General features: G+C 40.7%; 1 protein-coding gene and 1 long non-coding RNA gene across 3 annotated transcripts; one reads left to right on the top strand and one right to left on the bottom strand.

Moving 5' to 3' along the window:
* Positions 1–219: 219 nt before the first annotated feature.
* Positions 220–13,976, bottom strand: LOC118359311 (hyaluronidase-4-like). Its single transcript, XM_035737793.2, has 4 exons — positions 13,769–13,976; positions 6,975–7,972; positions 6,527–6,616; positions 220–2,197 (listed from the first exon to the last, which is right to left on the bottom strand). Exons 2-4 carry the CDS (start codon positions 7,932–7,934, stop codon positions 1,760–1,762), a joined length of 1,488 nt encoding a protein of 495 aa, XP_035593686.1. The 5' UTR covers positions 7,935–7,972; positions 13,769–13,976; the 3' UTR covers positions 220–1,759.
* On the top strand, positions 2,204–3,303 carry LOC127912051 (uncharacterized). Of its 2 annotated transcripts, none has more exons than XR_008080299.1 (3): positions 2,204–2,780; positions 2,826–3,089; positions 3,189–3,303. It is a non-coding gene; the product is annotated as an uncharacterized LOC127912051 (long non-coding RNA). The 2 variants fall into 2 exon arrangements; XR_008080298.1 differs by having other exon boundaries at positions 3,123–3,303.
* Positions 13,977–15,699: the final 1,723 nt, after the last annotated feature.

Below are 15,699 nucleotides of genomic sequence, written 5' to 3'. Positions count from 1 at the left end.
GGGTCACTTTAAGGGCCACTTTCAGGGCCACTTTAAGGGTCACTTTCAGGGCCTGTTAAAGGTCTACTAGGGGCCGATTAAAAACCATTCTCAATGGAGAATCTTAATTGATACGTTGTCAATCGGAAAATAGTCATCCATGTTTATTTCTTGATATCAGCCTACATACAATGTCATTTAATTAAGTTTCTTAGCTTTGAAGCAGAATGTAGAAACAAATTGATGTATCCAAAATGATCGATTTTTTTATTTTTTTGCAGTTCATCTACATTCAAGCAACACGTGTCATATGTTGCATATAATCCTTGTGTATTTGGTTTACAATCTTGGAATCTTAAGTGCAGTCTAGGCAAAAGCACAACAGGGCTACTATAGCTGAGATGGCTGAGATGATGAAATCATCCACATTGAGATGGATTTGTCTACAGTGAAACCACAGTCAGTAGACATAATGAAATATATTGTATGAACTACTTATATGAGCCACTTGTTCATACACATAAAACATGAACAAAAAGTGAGTAAAGCAATCCAAAAAGAAATGTTGGCGGCTATCAAAATGCTGACATGCCTTATATTGATGCCAAGTCAATTATGACTCTAGCCCTTGGTGCTTCACAGAAAGAACATCTGGAGTACATTTGTACAGTGCCATCGGGCATGGGTAAAGAACAACATGAATACAAGATTTGAAACATTTCTGTTCTTTACATTAAAATAACATATATAGTCCATATACATAATGGTTTTACAGTCTAGTTTAGCATAACAATTGTACATTAAAATTATTTTACAGTTTCACACATTTCAAGAGTAACCTGGGTAGAAAACACTCACTTTGGTGTTGCAAGACAATACCTTGTAACTCTCCTACAGTCAACTACTAACTAAGGAGGACAGGCAAAAGGTGACATACCTTGTCTCTTCCATTGCTGCTCAGTGTTAACCCCTGCCTACCTGAGCTTTAATGTCAGAGTGATACGTAAAGGCTTTGGGTTCTTTTGAACATACCCCTGTGAATCGATGAGATGTCCAGTTTAAATACAACTTGAACACCAATGTTTGCAAAAAGGTGTGGGAAGGAAACAGCTGGCACCCTCCATAGCGCCTCTGTTACACAATGCTCCTATACGTTGCCTGCTAAACAGTGTTCCCTGTGGAAGGCCTTGGGAAGGACCGAACGTGATGTGGTTCGGAAACTTTTCCATGGAGATACACCAATTTCTTATAGGCTTTTTCAAATTGCGCTGTGCCAAGGAACTTTTTAAAACTTTATTGTTCCTCCAGTAGTCAAATGAGATAATCCGTTCAAATGAATTAGCATTCAATGATAGCGTACGGTTAAAAACATAATAAACTTTGCGTTGTGGAAATACCAAGCTTATTGCTAGATGAAACTGCACAGTATTAGGGGAGACTGGAGCAAAAAACAGCCTGCAGTTTATATTGATCCTAATATTTAGTAAGGCTTAATGAAACCATAAAGTAGGTTTGATGACAGGATAAGCATTTAGGGTGGCAGGTAGCCTAGCAGTTAGAGCATTAGGCCAGTAACTGAAAGGTTGTTAGTTTCAATCCCTGAGCTGACAAGGTGGTACCCTTCAAGTAAAGTGTTACCCATTATAGTGAAGGACCCCAGTTGAAAAATGACACAGCATTGCATGAAAGCAGTGTCCCATGGAAGTGACTTCAAGCTCTGACTCCCCTACCACAAATAACACACGGCACTTAAAGTGCTATCATCATACAACAGTCCCCACTAAGGATATAAGTTCAATAGGAGGAGCAACACCACCAAGCCAAGGGTGTTCCCAGTTTGTGAAGCAGCACTTTCCCTCTGCTCCTCCTCCCCCTCTCCCCCTTCCTCTTCCTCCTCTTCTTCCACCACCTTGTTCAGGCTGTCACACTTCTCCCCGGTGTGTCCCTCATAGCAGTGACAGCGGAACCTCTCGGCCAGTAGTTGGAGCTCGTGCTGCGAGTGCCAGCCAGTGACCACAAAGTCCCCGTCCCCTGAGGGCTGGATGTGGTAGCTGTCTCCGCTCAGGTGGAGGTAGTACGGGGCGTGGAGGTTCCTGCGGACACAGCGGCCGTTGCTCTGGCACAGGAAGTCACTGCAGACCTCTGCAGCCCGTGTCACATTGGTGATGTACTGACCCAGGCGCTGGTTCAGGAAGGACTTCACCTTTGTGCAGTTGTGCTGGAGACGAGAGAGAGAGAGAGAGAGAGAGAGAGAGAGAGAGAGAGAGAGAGAGAGAGAGAGAGAGAGAGAGAGAGAGAGAGAGCGAGAGATAAAACGAAGAGACACTCAAACAAATAAGGGCATTGTGCAATCCACGATAATCCCTTATATACTTTAGCGCGTTGCCCCATACTGTCATAACTATTCTCTGTTGGTTTTCAGCTATTTTCAACCAACTATTGTCCTCCTTATAGCATTGGTACGTTTTACACCCAGATTCATAAAATGCTTGAAGCTTCAACTCAAGCTTCAAGAGAACCCAGTAAGCAAAATTTAGTTGAAAATACATATTTTAGACTTCATTTCCAGACGTTGACGGTGTATTTTATCTGCTGAATGAAAGGTGAAAATACTTATTTTAGACTTCATTTCCAGACGTTGACGGTGTATTTTATCTGCTGAATGAAAGGTGAAAATACTTATTTTAGACTTCATTTCCAGATGTTGACGGTGTATTTTATCTGCTGAATGAAAGGTGAAAATACTTATTTTAGACTTCATTTCCAGATGTTGACGGTGTATTTTATCTGCTGAATGAAAGGTGGACTTCATTTGTTGACGGTGTATTTTATCTGCTGAATGAAAGGTGAAAATACTTATTTTAGACTTCATTTCCAGATGTTGACGGTGTATTTTATCTGCTGAATGAAAGGTGAAAATACTTATTTTAGACTTCATTTCCAGATGTTGACGGTGTATTTTATCTGCTGAATGAAAGGTGAAAATACTTATTTTAGACTTCATTTCCAGACGTTGACGGTGTATTTTATCTGCTGAATGAAAGGTGAAAATACTTATTTTAGACTTCATTTCCAGACGTTGACGGTGTATTTTATCTGCTGAATGAAAGGTGAAAATACAGATTTTATCTGCTGAATGAAAGGTGAAAATACTTATTTTAGACTTCATTTCCAGACGTTGACGGTGTATTTTATCTGCTGAATGAAAGGTGAAAATACTTATTTTAGACTTCATTTCCAGACGTTGACGGTGTATTTTATCTGCTGAATGAAAGGTGAAAATACTTATTTTCCGGATGCTGAAAATACTTGTTTTCTGACCGTTGCAATCAAGTGCATTTGAGGTGCTTAATGAAAGGAGAAAATACAAAGACGTAAAAAATATGTATTTTCCAGACATCGAAAAGAGATCATTTACAGATATTGAAATAAGTATTTTGTGGCCAAATTTCAACTGCACATACATTATCAATGGCAATCTGTTGATGAGCAAGGCACGAAACACAAATTGCTCCTGTAATCCGCTCTGTTTAAGAGTGTCTGCTAAAATGTAATGTAAATATAAACTGTGCAGTACTGTGATGTTCAAACTTGTGAAATATAGCCTAGACGTCTATGATTCGGTTTGGACAGACCACATTTGTACTTGTTTGGGGGTGGAGCTCATTAGAATAATACCCAGCATGCGTTTGCAAGTGTTTGTTTTTACATTTACAATAATGTAATACATTTAATGTTGCAATATTCATTTTGATTATCTTTCCTATTTTAAGAGGCATTATATCACACTAATAATTTATTAAGCAAACAAGTACAAATGGGGTCTGTCCAACCGAATCATAGACGTCTAGGCTATATTTCACAAGTTTGAACATATATAGACTGTATATAGACTTTCTTTTTTCTACTGTGTCATTGACTTGTTTATTGTGTTATTGGCTTGTTTATTGTTTATTCCATGTGTAACTCTGTGTTGTTGTCTGTGTTCAACAAGATATAGTCCTGACACAAATCTAGGGTTGCTCGATGTGCGACCCAGTCGTTCGTTCTTTTTGTTCTGTATCTATGGACACGATCCAGTCTTTTGTTCTTTTTGTTCTGTATCTATAGACACGATCCAGTCGTTCATTCTTTTTGTTCTGTATCTATACACACGATCCAGTCGTTCATTCTTTTTGTTCTGTATCTATAGACACGATCCAGTCGTTCATTCTTTTTGTTCTGTATCTATAGACACGATCCAGTCGTTCATTCTTTTTGTTCTGTATCTATAGACACGATCCAGTCGTTCATTCTTTTTGTTCTGTATCTATAGACACGATCCAGTCGTTCATTCTTTTTGTTCTGTATCTATAGACACGATCCAGTCATTCATTCTTTTTGTTCTGTATCTATAGACACGATCCAGTCGTTCATTCTTTTTGTTCTGTATCTATAGACACGATCCAGTCGTTCATTCTTTTTGTTCTGTATCTATAGACACGATCCAGTCGTTCATTCTTTTTGTTCTGTATCTATAGACACGATCCAGTCGTTCATTCTTTTTGTTCTGTATGTATAGACACGATCCAGTCGTTCATTATTTTTGTTCTGTATCTATAGACACGATCCAGTCGTTCATTCTTTTTGTTCTGTATCTATAGACACGATCCAGTCGTTCATTCTTTTTGTTCTGTATCTATAGACACGATCCAGTCGTTCATTCTTTTTGTTCTGTATCTATAGACACGATCCAGTCGTTCATTCTTTTTGTTCTGTATCTATAGACACGATCCAGTCGTTCATTCTTTTTGTTCTGTATCTATAGACACGATCCAGTCGTTCATTCTTTTTGTTCTGTATCTATAGACACGATCCAGTCGTTCATTCTTTTTGTTCTGTATCTATAGACACGATCCAGTCGTTCATTCTTTTTGTTCTGTATCTATAGACACGATCCAGTCGTTCATTCTTTTTGTTCTGTATCTATAGACACGATCCAGTCGTTCATTCTTTTTTTGTTCTGTATCTATTCTTTTAGATCACGATCCAGTCGTTCATTCTTTTTGTTCTGTATCTATAGACACGATCCAGTCGTTCATTCTTTTTGTTCTGTATGTATAGACACGATCCAGTCGTTTATTCTTTTTGTTCTGTATCTATAGACACGGTCCAGTCGTTCATTCTTTTTGTTCTGTATCTATAGACACGATCCAGTCGTTCATTCTTTTTGTTCTGTATCTATAGACACGATCCAGTCGTTCATTCTTTTTGTTCTGTATCTATGGACACGATCCAGTCGTTCATTCTTTTTGTTCTGTATCTATAGACACGATCCAGTCGTTCATTCTTTTTGTTCTGTATCTATGGACACGATCCAGTCGTTCATTCTTTTTGTTCTGTATCTATAGACACGATCCAGTCGTTCATTCTTTTTGTTCTGTTCATTCATTCTTTTTGTTCTGTATCTATAGACACGATCCAGTCGTTCATTCTTTTGTTCTGTATCTATAGACACGATCCAGTCGTTCATTCTTTTTGTTCTTATCTATAGACACGATCCAGTCGTTCATTCTTTTTGTTCTGTATCTATAGACACGATCCAGTCGTTCATTCTTTTTGTTCTGTATCTATAGACACGATCCAGTCGTTCATTCTTTTTGTTCTGTATCTATAGACGATCCAGTCGTTCATTCTTTTTGTTCTGTATCTATAGACACGATCCAGTCGTTCATTCTTTTTGTTCTGTATCTATAGACACGATCCAGTCGTTCGTTCTTTTTGTTCTGTATCTATAGACACGATCCAGTCGTTCATTCTTTTTGTTCTGTATCTATAGACACGATCCAGTCGTTCATTCTTTTTGTTCTGTATCTATAGACACGATCCAGTCGTTCATTCTTTTTGTTCTGTATCTATAGACACGATCCAGTCGTTCGTTCTTTTTGTTCTGTATCTATAGACACGATCCAGTCGTTCATTCTTTTGTTCTGTATCTATAGACACGATCCAGTCGTTCATTCTAAATGTTCTGTATCTATAGACACGATCCAGTCGTTCATTCTAAATGTTCTGTATCTATAGACACGATCCAGTCATTCGTTCTTTTTGTTCTGTATCTATGGACACGATCCAGTCGTTCATTCTAAATGTTCTGTATCTATAGACACGATCCAGTCGTTCATTCTAAATGTTCCATTGCCATACTGACTGTCAAAGTTCTTTTCCCTTGCCTGCTAGCTAGCAAACTACGGTTAATTTACAGTCATGTTAAAAAGTGCAGCCAAAATAACAGCAAAGTAGCTGCATTTGCATGTACACAGGCCTTGGAGGTGTTGACTTTACACTTTAAAATGAAGTCCAAACAGAATGATATAGCAAGCACATTATTTTCATAGCTTTAATTCATGATTTGTCTTTGTCAGAGCTGTTCATTGCCAGTAGTTGGAGCTCGTGCTCGTTCAGAGCCTTTTTGGCTCTTCTCTATTCTAGCTTGTCTTACACTTGGATGGTCTAACTATAATGCAAATGATATAAAATAACAGTAAAGATGGAGAATCAGACTCACTCTGGATGAGGTGAGGTTGAGGTCTCCCCAGATCACAAAACCAGCCGCACCAAGAGCAGCACTCTCCCCAATGGTGTGGATCAAGTCTTTCTGCAATACACATACAGACACACAGAAAGGGTAATTCCACCACATTTTCTACTTTTTTAAGCAGCCACAAGATGGTGCTAATGTCTTCTCAGGAAAAGCAGAATTGCCTGCACACAACTGCTGATGCAGTACTCTAAGTAGGGTTGACTGCTGAGGGGGAAACCAATTAGTGTAGGTTAAAGAATGCCAAAATTATTCCCAGTCAAACAAATTATGTCTAAACTGATCCTGTCTGTAAAGCATTACAAAGCTTTGTAGTATCAACTAATAATCAGTGAATTACCAGTCCCATTGGGATAATGTAGGATGAAAAGCATTTGATTTTAGACCTTTGGGTTACTAAGTGTGGCAGTCTTACCGTGGTGAGGAAGGCCATTGCCTCGTCTCTGTAGCCCAGGCGTGTGTACACGAATGTGGGCAGATCATAGCCGTGTGAGGTGAGCCCAGCTATCCTCAGAGATTCCAGCACCCTAAACTGGGAGAAATGGAGATTGCTGACACTGTCTGTTTGGCTCTTCCTGATAGCCACTGAGGGAAACAGTGCTGTGCTGCTATTCCACAACCAGAGCAGTTCGTCATTACGCAGGCTCTCCAGCAGAGGGCAGGAGCCTGTGTAGTTGTGCTCATACAGGTTGTAGTTGTGGCAGTCCGGATAGAGGTAGAAGCCCCAGAGTCCGTTGGGGCGAAGGAACGTCCCTAGCTGGACAGTCTTCTGCATGAACGCCCGGGCACTCTTCTCAAAGCGTTTGCTCGCCAGCTCTTCGATTTGTGATGAAGTCACGTTAACATAGGCCTGTGTGATCAGCTCCCGGGACTTCCGCCGGTAAATGTCTTTCTTGTGCCAGTTGCGGTTCCACTGTGGGCGCCAGTACTCCCAGTCAATGACCGCCAGACCGGCAAAGTCCTCCGAGGGGATAAAATGGTTGATATCCCTGTAGGCCTTGAGGAGATGGTCATTCATGTTGCAGTTTTGGGGCAGGCCTCCATTGATAGGGATGCTGTGGTCCGTGTAGAAAGGGTAGAGGCCCAGCCGGTTGGCATAGAAAATGGTAACGTTCTGGCCAGTGTGGACGGCCCGCGGACTGCCACTAATGTGGAAGAGGTGCTCCAGATTGGTGTGGACATTGTACTTGACAGTGCACAGGTCCAGCGGTGCGTTCCAGGCAGCGATGAAGGGCTTGCGGCCCACCAGGGGCAGTTTGGCAGGCTTCTGGCTGAAGGCGGCATGAAAGAATAGCAGGAGCCAGGAACAGGTGAGGGCGCAGGCCACAGGCACGGCGTGGTGAGGTTGGCCACTTCCGACGGGCACCATGAGCATCCTGGAGCTTGGGTCAATGGGAAGGGCTGTCAAACATCCTGAAGAGAGAAAAGGGAAGAGAGAGAGTGAGTAAGATAGTGAATGATACAGACAGAAGAAGGACAGAGAGTGAAATGGTGTGAGAGAGAGTGAACAATATAGAAGAATGATGGAGAGAGAAAGAGTGGATGAGGAAGAGAGAGAGAGAAAGAGAGGCAGAGTGAGTGAGAGAGAAGGAGAAAGGAAGAGAGAGGACATTAGGGATTATAGATGAGGGGTCATTTTATCATATAGTGTTTCACAACAATGCTTGTGAAAAAAAATGACCATTTTAATTTACGATCTGTAGAAACTATGCGAATAGAAAGGTTCAGAACCTTTGTGAAACATCACAGCACAGTGGGAAAATATATGGCAGCTGGAAATCAAAACTGGATGTTCTTCAGAGACAGATGGGAGAGGACAAACAAAATATAACTAAAGTTAAATATACTGTGCATAAAATGAATATACAGTTGAAGTTGGATGTTTACATACACCGTCGCCAACTACATTTATACTCCGTTTTTCACAATTCCTGAGATGTAATCCTAGTAAACAAATCCCTGTCTTAGGTCAGTTAGGATCACCACTTGATTTAAAGAAAGTGAAATGTCAGAATAAGAGTAGAGAGAATAACTTATTTCAGCTTTTATTTCTTTCATCACATTTCCAGTGAGTCAGCAGTTTACATACAGTCAATTCGTATTTGGTAGTATTGCCATCAAATTGTTTAACTTGGGTCACACGTTTCGGGTAGCCTTCCACAAACTTCCCACAAGGAGTTGGGTGAATTTTGGCCCATTCCTCCTGACAGAGCTGGTGTAACTGAGTCAGGGTTGTAGGCCTCCTTGCAAGCACATGATTTTTCAATTCTGCCCTCAAATTGTCTATAGGATTGAGGTCAGGGCCTTGTGATGGCCACTCCAATACCTTGACTTTGTTGTCCTTAAGCCATTTTGCCACAACTTTGGAAATATGCTTGAGGTCATTGTCCATTTGGAAGACCCATTTGCGACCAAGCTTTAACTTTCTGACTGACGTCTTGAGATGTTGCTTCAATATATCCACATAATTTTCCTGCCTCATGATGCCATCTATTTTGTGAAGTGCACCAGTCCCTCCTGCAGCAAAGCACCCCCACAACATGATGCTGCCACCCCCATGCTTCACGGTTGGGATGTTGTTCTTTGGCTTGCAAGCCTCCCTATTATTCCTCCAAACATAATGATGATCAATATAGACAAACAATTATATTTTTGTTTCATCAGACCAGAGGACATTTCTCCAAAAAGTACGATCTTGTCCCCATGTGCAGTTGCAAACCGTAGTCTGGCTTTTTTATGGCAGTTTTGAAGCAGTGACTTCTTCCTTGCTGAGCGGCCATTCAGGTTATGTTTTATAGGACTTGTTTTACTTTTATATCTGTTTCCTCCAGCATCTTCACAAGGTCCTTTGTTGTTGTTCAGGGATTGATTTGCACTTTTCACACCAAAGTATGTTCATCTCTAGGAGACAGAATGCATCTCTTTCCTGAGCGGTGTGGCGGCTGCGTAGTCCCATGGTGTTTATACTTGCGTACTATTGTTTGTAGAGATGAACGAGGTACTTTCAGGCATTTGGAAATTTATCCCAAGGATGAACCAGTCTTGTGGAGGTCTTGGCTGATTTCTTCTGATTTTCCCATGATGTCAAGTAAAGAGGCACTGAGTTTGAAGGTAGGCCTTGAAATTCATTCACAGGTACACCTCCAATTGACTCAAATGATGTCAATTAGCCTATCAGAAGCTTGTAAAGCCATGACATAATTTTCTGGAATTTTCCAAGCTGTTTACAGGCACAGTCAACTTAGTATATGTACATTTCTGACCCACTGGAATTGTGATACAGTGAATTATGCGTGAAATAATCTGTCTGTGAACAATTGTTGGAAAAATGACTTGTGTCATGCACAAAGTAGATGTCCTAAGCGACTTGCCAAAACTATAGTTTATTGACAAGAATTTTGTGGAGTGGTTGAAAAACAAGTTTTAATGACTCCAACCTAAGTGTGTGTAAACTTCCGACTTCAACTGTAGTATGTATGAGCTGGAAGTAGAAGCCTAAGTATTGTTGTCCATTAGTTTACTTCAATTAGGGGAGGGATGGTAGATAAGGGGAAAATAATATAGAAGGAAAATATATTTAAAATATATATATTTTTAAAATAATATATATGGGGGATTGGAAATTATGCAGACAATTACATTGCTAGAAGTCACAATCTAACTGCAAGATTAAAGTTGATCTACCCCCCCCCCCCAAAAAAGAAATAACACTAACATTGACTAAGTGCAACCCGTTTTGAAATATTGCTAGGATTCAATGCCTTTTGCAGATGTTATTGTGTACATATAGTATAATAACATGATAAAATGGCCTTTTCCAAGAGGAGGCAAGCAACCACAGTTGTATATTGGAAGAAGCGTGTAAGTTTGGCCGACTGTCAAATTGAACAATTTATCTTCCAGCCCGGAACCCGCAGACCTATCTGGTAGCAATTAAGATAAGATTTTGTTGATGACTGTGGTTTACATGGAAGCCTACTGACCAACATCAACAACTTCTAAAACTGAACTGTTTTTAAGTATCTGTTCTAGCCAATGACAGCTCATCTACAATTCATCCCTGCATACCTCACTTAGAGTTTAAAGATGTTGGAACTTCTATTGGACCAAGAACTCTGACTGTAAACTCAAATGTGAACTTAAAGTGATTTGTACGAGACACAGTGATAAAATATTATTCCATTTCACTGTTCATTTAAAGGGATAGTTCGATTTTGGCAAAATCAGTCAGAACAGTCAGAACTTGCGGATACCATTATTATGTCTCTGTGCACTATGAAGGAAGTTCGAGGTAGTTTTGCAAGCCAATGCTAACTAGCATTAGCGCATTGTCTGGAAGTCTATGGGTATGTGTTAGCATGCTTTATACTGGACACAGAGACATACAAATGGTATCCACAAGTTCATCTAACTCTGGGGAAGTAGATAAAGGGCCTAATTGTCAAAATCCCTACGTATCCCTTAAAGGTAACATGCAGATGTTTTTATCTCACTATCAAATAATTTTTTGATAGCAATTAAGTACCTTACTTTGACTCTTTACTTAGCAAAGAGCAATTTCCCAAGCAAGAATTTTGCTAGGACTGTCTGGGAGTTGTCTGAGAAGGGAGTAGAAAACTGAAAAGTAGCTGTTATTGGTAGAGGTTTGTAACTCTCTTTCTTATTGGTCTATTGACTAAATTGTCGCCTGGTGATGTCACCAGGCAGGCCAAAACTCCATCCCCCCAAAACAGGCAGACATTTCAGGTGGTCTTTTCAAACAGCTCTTACACTAAAAGGGAATTAACATAATTTTCACAATTTTAGAGTATTATTCAAACATTATAGTGTGGAAATATATGTAAAATACATGAAAATGATTTTTGTTGACTGCCATGGGCCTTTAAAACAGTACATTTCGAAACATGTTTTAACAGCACCTGACATTGCCAGGGGTACTGGGAGAGAGGGATTAAGAAATGCTGAGCTAATCTACAGTACTGTTTTGTTTTGGTTTGAGTTGGATCCTTCCTTGCTGGATGGCTAAAACAACTGAGGGGCTAGAGTCACTCTGTGCTATCTGGTGTAATTCTCCTGTTTATCTGGTGTCCATTGTGATCGTAAGTATGCCCCCTCTTATTCTCCCATCACTCTCTCTCTCTCTCTCTCTCCACTCTCGGAGGACCTGAGCCCTAGGACCATTGCTCAGGACTACCTGGCCTGATGACTTCTGGCTGTCCCTGTCACCAGTCCACCTGGTCATGCTGCTGATCCAGTTTCTGCTGTTCTGCCTCGACTATGGAACCCGGACCTGTTTACCGGACGCGCTAACTTATCCCGGACCAGCTGTTTCGGCCCTCCCTCTCCCTCTCTCTCTGCCGCCGCTGCTGTCTCAACCTCTTAATGCTCGACTATGAAAAGTCAACTGACATTTACACCTGAGGTACTGATCTGCACCCTCTATAACCACTGTTATTTGACCCTGCTGGTCATCGATCTAGCCTTAATGGCCATGTACTCTTATAATCTCCACTGGGCACAGGCAGAAGAGGACTGGTCACCACTCAGAGCCTTGTTCCTCTCTAGATTTCTTCCTAGGTTCCTGCCTTTATAGAGAGGTTTTCCTAGCCACGTGCATTTGCATTGCTTGCTGTTTGGGGTTTTAAGCTGTGCTTCTGTAAAAGTGACATATGCTGATGTAAAAATTTATTTTATCAATACATTGAGAGAGAGAGAAAGAAAGAAAGAAAATGAAAGCAAATAGAAAGAGAGGGTAGAGGAAGAGAGAGTGTGGCGGAGAGAAAGACATACAGTATAATGCAACACCTCAGGTTGTGCCAGAACCTTCACCCCGCGGTGAACCTACAGGAAGCAGCCCAAACATTGTCAACACAATCTGTCAGTCCTGCAGTGTGTCTGGCTCATCTCTCTGCTTGTGTGGGGGCATAACTCATCCCTCGTCACTATTATCCCAGAGCCAGAGAAGCGCTTTATCCATGAGCCAAAATCCCCTCCGGTATTCAGGTATCTAATTCTCCCCCCAAAGGCCTCTCATTCTCATCTCTATAGGAGGCATTCTTACTGTTCGGTTTTAATTATGTGAAGAGAAGATTAAAAAATAGGCAACCCTAAACAAAATGGATGTTTTATAGGGGTTGTAATGTAATTTAATTCCGCTTGTCTCGCCAGCCTCGCTCCCACCGCTAAACTTTGAAATGTCTCTTTTATGTTCGTCATTAAATCAAATCAAATTTTATTTGTCACATACACATGGTTAGCAGATGTTAATGTGAGTGTAGCGAAATGCTTGTGCTTCTAGTTCCGACAATGCAGTAATAACCAACAAGTAATCTAACTAACAATTCCAAAACTACTGTCTTATACACACAAGTGGAAAGGGATAAAGAATATGTACATAAAGATATATGAATGAGTGATGGTACAGAGCAGCATAGGCAAGATACAGTAGATGGTATCGAGTACAGTATATACATATGAGATGAGTATGTAAACAAAGTGGCATAGTTAAAGTGGCTAGTGATACATGTATTACATAAAGATGCAGTAGATGATAGAGTACAGTGTATATGAAATGAATAATGTAGGGTATGTAAACATTATATTAGGTAGCATTGTTTAAAGTGGCTAGTGATATATTTTACATCATTTCCCATCATTAAGTGTGAACATGAACAAAGATGGCAAACATGAAAAGATGGGGTAGACAGCCAGTTCAATTCTGATCTTTTTTTCAGTAATTGACCAATCACGTAATATCTTTTATTTTTCAGATTCTGATCTGATTGGTCAAAAGAACAAATAGTGAAAAAAATATATCCGAAATTTGGGCTGCTTGTCTAAACGCAGCCTACGGGTGAACATTCCAGGTCAGACACAGCACCTTGACTGGCACAAAAACATAACTTTAAAAAATACCTATTACTGGGTAATGAGTGTTTCTCAAGAGCGAAGGAAACCCAACATTATAGGCAAAAATTGTCTCCAGCATTGTTCAGCTTGTTTGTGTCCAGTCCTATAGATAAGAGCTATTGGTCAGACACAGCCCCTTGACAGGCACAAAAACATAACTTTCAAAAAATAACTCCTATTCACGCTGCTGTTGTGCCATTAGTTTGAAAGCTGTTTAGTAAAAGCTATTTTGTTCCTTTTATATTATGTGGTTTGTGTGAGAGCAATGTCAGAATCTGACGAATCAGAGAGATCTCTCACCTGTAGATCCTGTACGGTGACCATCACATTAGCCAATCCCGGGGAGAGGGGGGTGGGGGCAGGGGGTGGGGCACAGGAATTGTGCCCCTCTTCATCTGTCCTACACTCTAGTATTCCTTGACTCTGTCTGACACACAATCCAAACACCACACTTATATAGTGTAAAGGAAGAGAGAGCAAGAGGGAGAGAGAGAGAAAGAAAGAGAGTTAAAGAGAGAGAGAGTTTCCTGTGAGGGAGGAGAAACCACCACTGAGCTCGAACTAACACCACAACAGAGCGATTAGAGTAGGGAAGGAGAGGGGAGTGGAGGAGGAGGGACGAGAGAATGATGGAGGGAGGGTATAGCCTTAAAGAAATTACATTAAAACTGATCTGAATGTGTAAGTCTGATCATCTCTGGCACGTCTTATGCTCGTGTGTGTGTGTGTGCGTGTGTGTGGCCACATGTGCGCGTGTGCATGTGTGCGTGGCTGAGGGTCTCCTGTCTCCTGTCTCCTGGCTCTCATGTGACCAAGTGTGCGTTAATGTAGCAGAACTTTCCAGCCTTTATACCATCTAGTCTACGGCAATGTGCTTTGCAAGTTATGCATGCTACTTTTAGTGTGTCATTGATTTGATTCAATGCTATTGCATACCCACACACTCATTTAACTTGGCTTTAACATGAGAGTCTAACCACACTCATTTACTATGAGAAAAATGCAGACCCCACCCAAAAAATTCAAATGTGCTGTATGTCAATGTACACATTAATTCTTTGGCCTGGGTGTCTGTTCAAATATGCTGCTGAGTTATTTTAACAGACCTCATTTGGCCTGACAGCATGACTCAATAACAATAGACAATTTTACTAATCAAAATGCTTATATCTGAAGCGAATAAAGTTATTGGCCTTGTAAAACAAAACCTCATTGAAGTAAGATATATTTAATCATTGCTTGTAGATATTATGCATCCCCTATATGACGTCATACTACTTAATCTTCAGTATCCATTCCTGTTTTATTTTTTATTTTTTTTGGTTTAAAAAAAAAAATTACCCCGTTTTCTCCCCAATTTTGTTGTATCCAATTGTTTACAAGCTACTTTCTTGTCTCATCGCTACAACTCCCGTACGGGATCGGGAGAGACGAAGGTTGAAAGTCATGCATCCTCCGATACACAACCCAACCGCACTGCTTCTTAACACAGCACGCATCCAACCCGGAAGCCAGCCGCACCAATGTGTCAGAGGAAACACCGTGCACCCTTGGTTAGCATGCACTGGGCCCGGTCCGCCACAGAAGTCGCTGGAGGGGCACAATACCGGCCAACACCTCCCTAACCCGGACGACACTAGGCCAATTGTGCATCGCCCCACGGACCTCCATTACATTTTGAATGTTTACAGGGATATCATCTTTTGAATATTTCCAGGAAACAAATGTTCCGCTATGTTCATAGACAAAGAAAACGATTGTAAGTTGTGATCCTTTGTAAGTTAAGGCAACCAATGAGAGGCTATGACATAATGTTGACTTCCAATAAGGATATATAACAGGTTGTAGCTGCCAGAGCATTCAGCCAATGGAAGATAGCATTAGCTGTGACTAGCTCGTTGGCTGTAAATAGATGGTTGCAGTAATGAGTGTTTCTCAAGAGCGAAGGAAACCCAACATTATAGGCACAGCATTGTTCAGCTTGTTTGTGTCCAGTCCTGTAGTCAAGAGCTATTATATGCAAAACTCCTAGAAAAAAATGAATAGAACAGGCTTGGAACCTCTAACCCTGGCAATTTGAATGGTAAACTCATGGGTACACTCGCAATGGCTTCCTGGTATTGTGATGCAATTGTGATACAACACAGAGTTATGCATAAACAAATGTACAGTCAATAACACAATAGAAAAATATATGTACAGTGTGTGCAAATGTAAAAGAGTAGGGAGGT

The sequence above is a fragment of the Oncorhynchus keta genome, chromosome 26, assembly GCF_023373465.1.
Source record: "Oncorhynchus keta strain PuntledgeMale-10-30-2019 chromosome 26, Oket_V2, whole genome shotgun sequence".
Taxonomy (NCBI): domain Eukaryota; kingdom Metazoa; phylum Chordata; class Actinopteri; order Salmoniformes; family Salmonidae; genus Oncorhynchus; species Oncorhynchus keta.
The sequence above is the reverse complement of the archived record's forward strand: the minus strand, read 5'-3'. Positions and strand labels throughout refer to the sequence as shown.

Bases quoted from the DNA above. Each gene is read 5' to 3' on its own strand.
- LOC118359311 (XM_035737793.2), bottom strand. From the start codon at position 7,934: ATGCTCATGGTGCCCGTCGGAAGTGGCCAACCTCACCACGCCGTGCCT. The intron at 6,617-6,974 runs GTAAGACTGCCA...TGTGTATTGCAG, and splicing joins CAATGGCCTTCCTCACCACG to AAAGACTTGATCCACACCAT. The intron at 2,198-6,526 runs GTGAGTCTGATT...TCTCGTCTCCAG, and splicing joins TCAACCTCACCTCATCCAGA to CACAACTGCACAAAGGTGAA.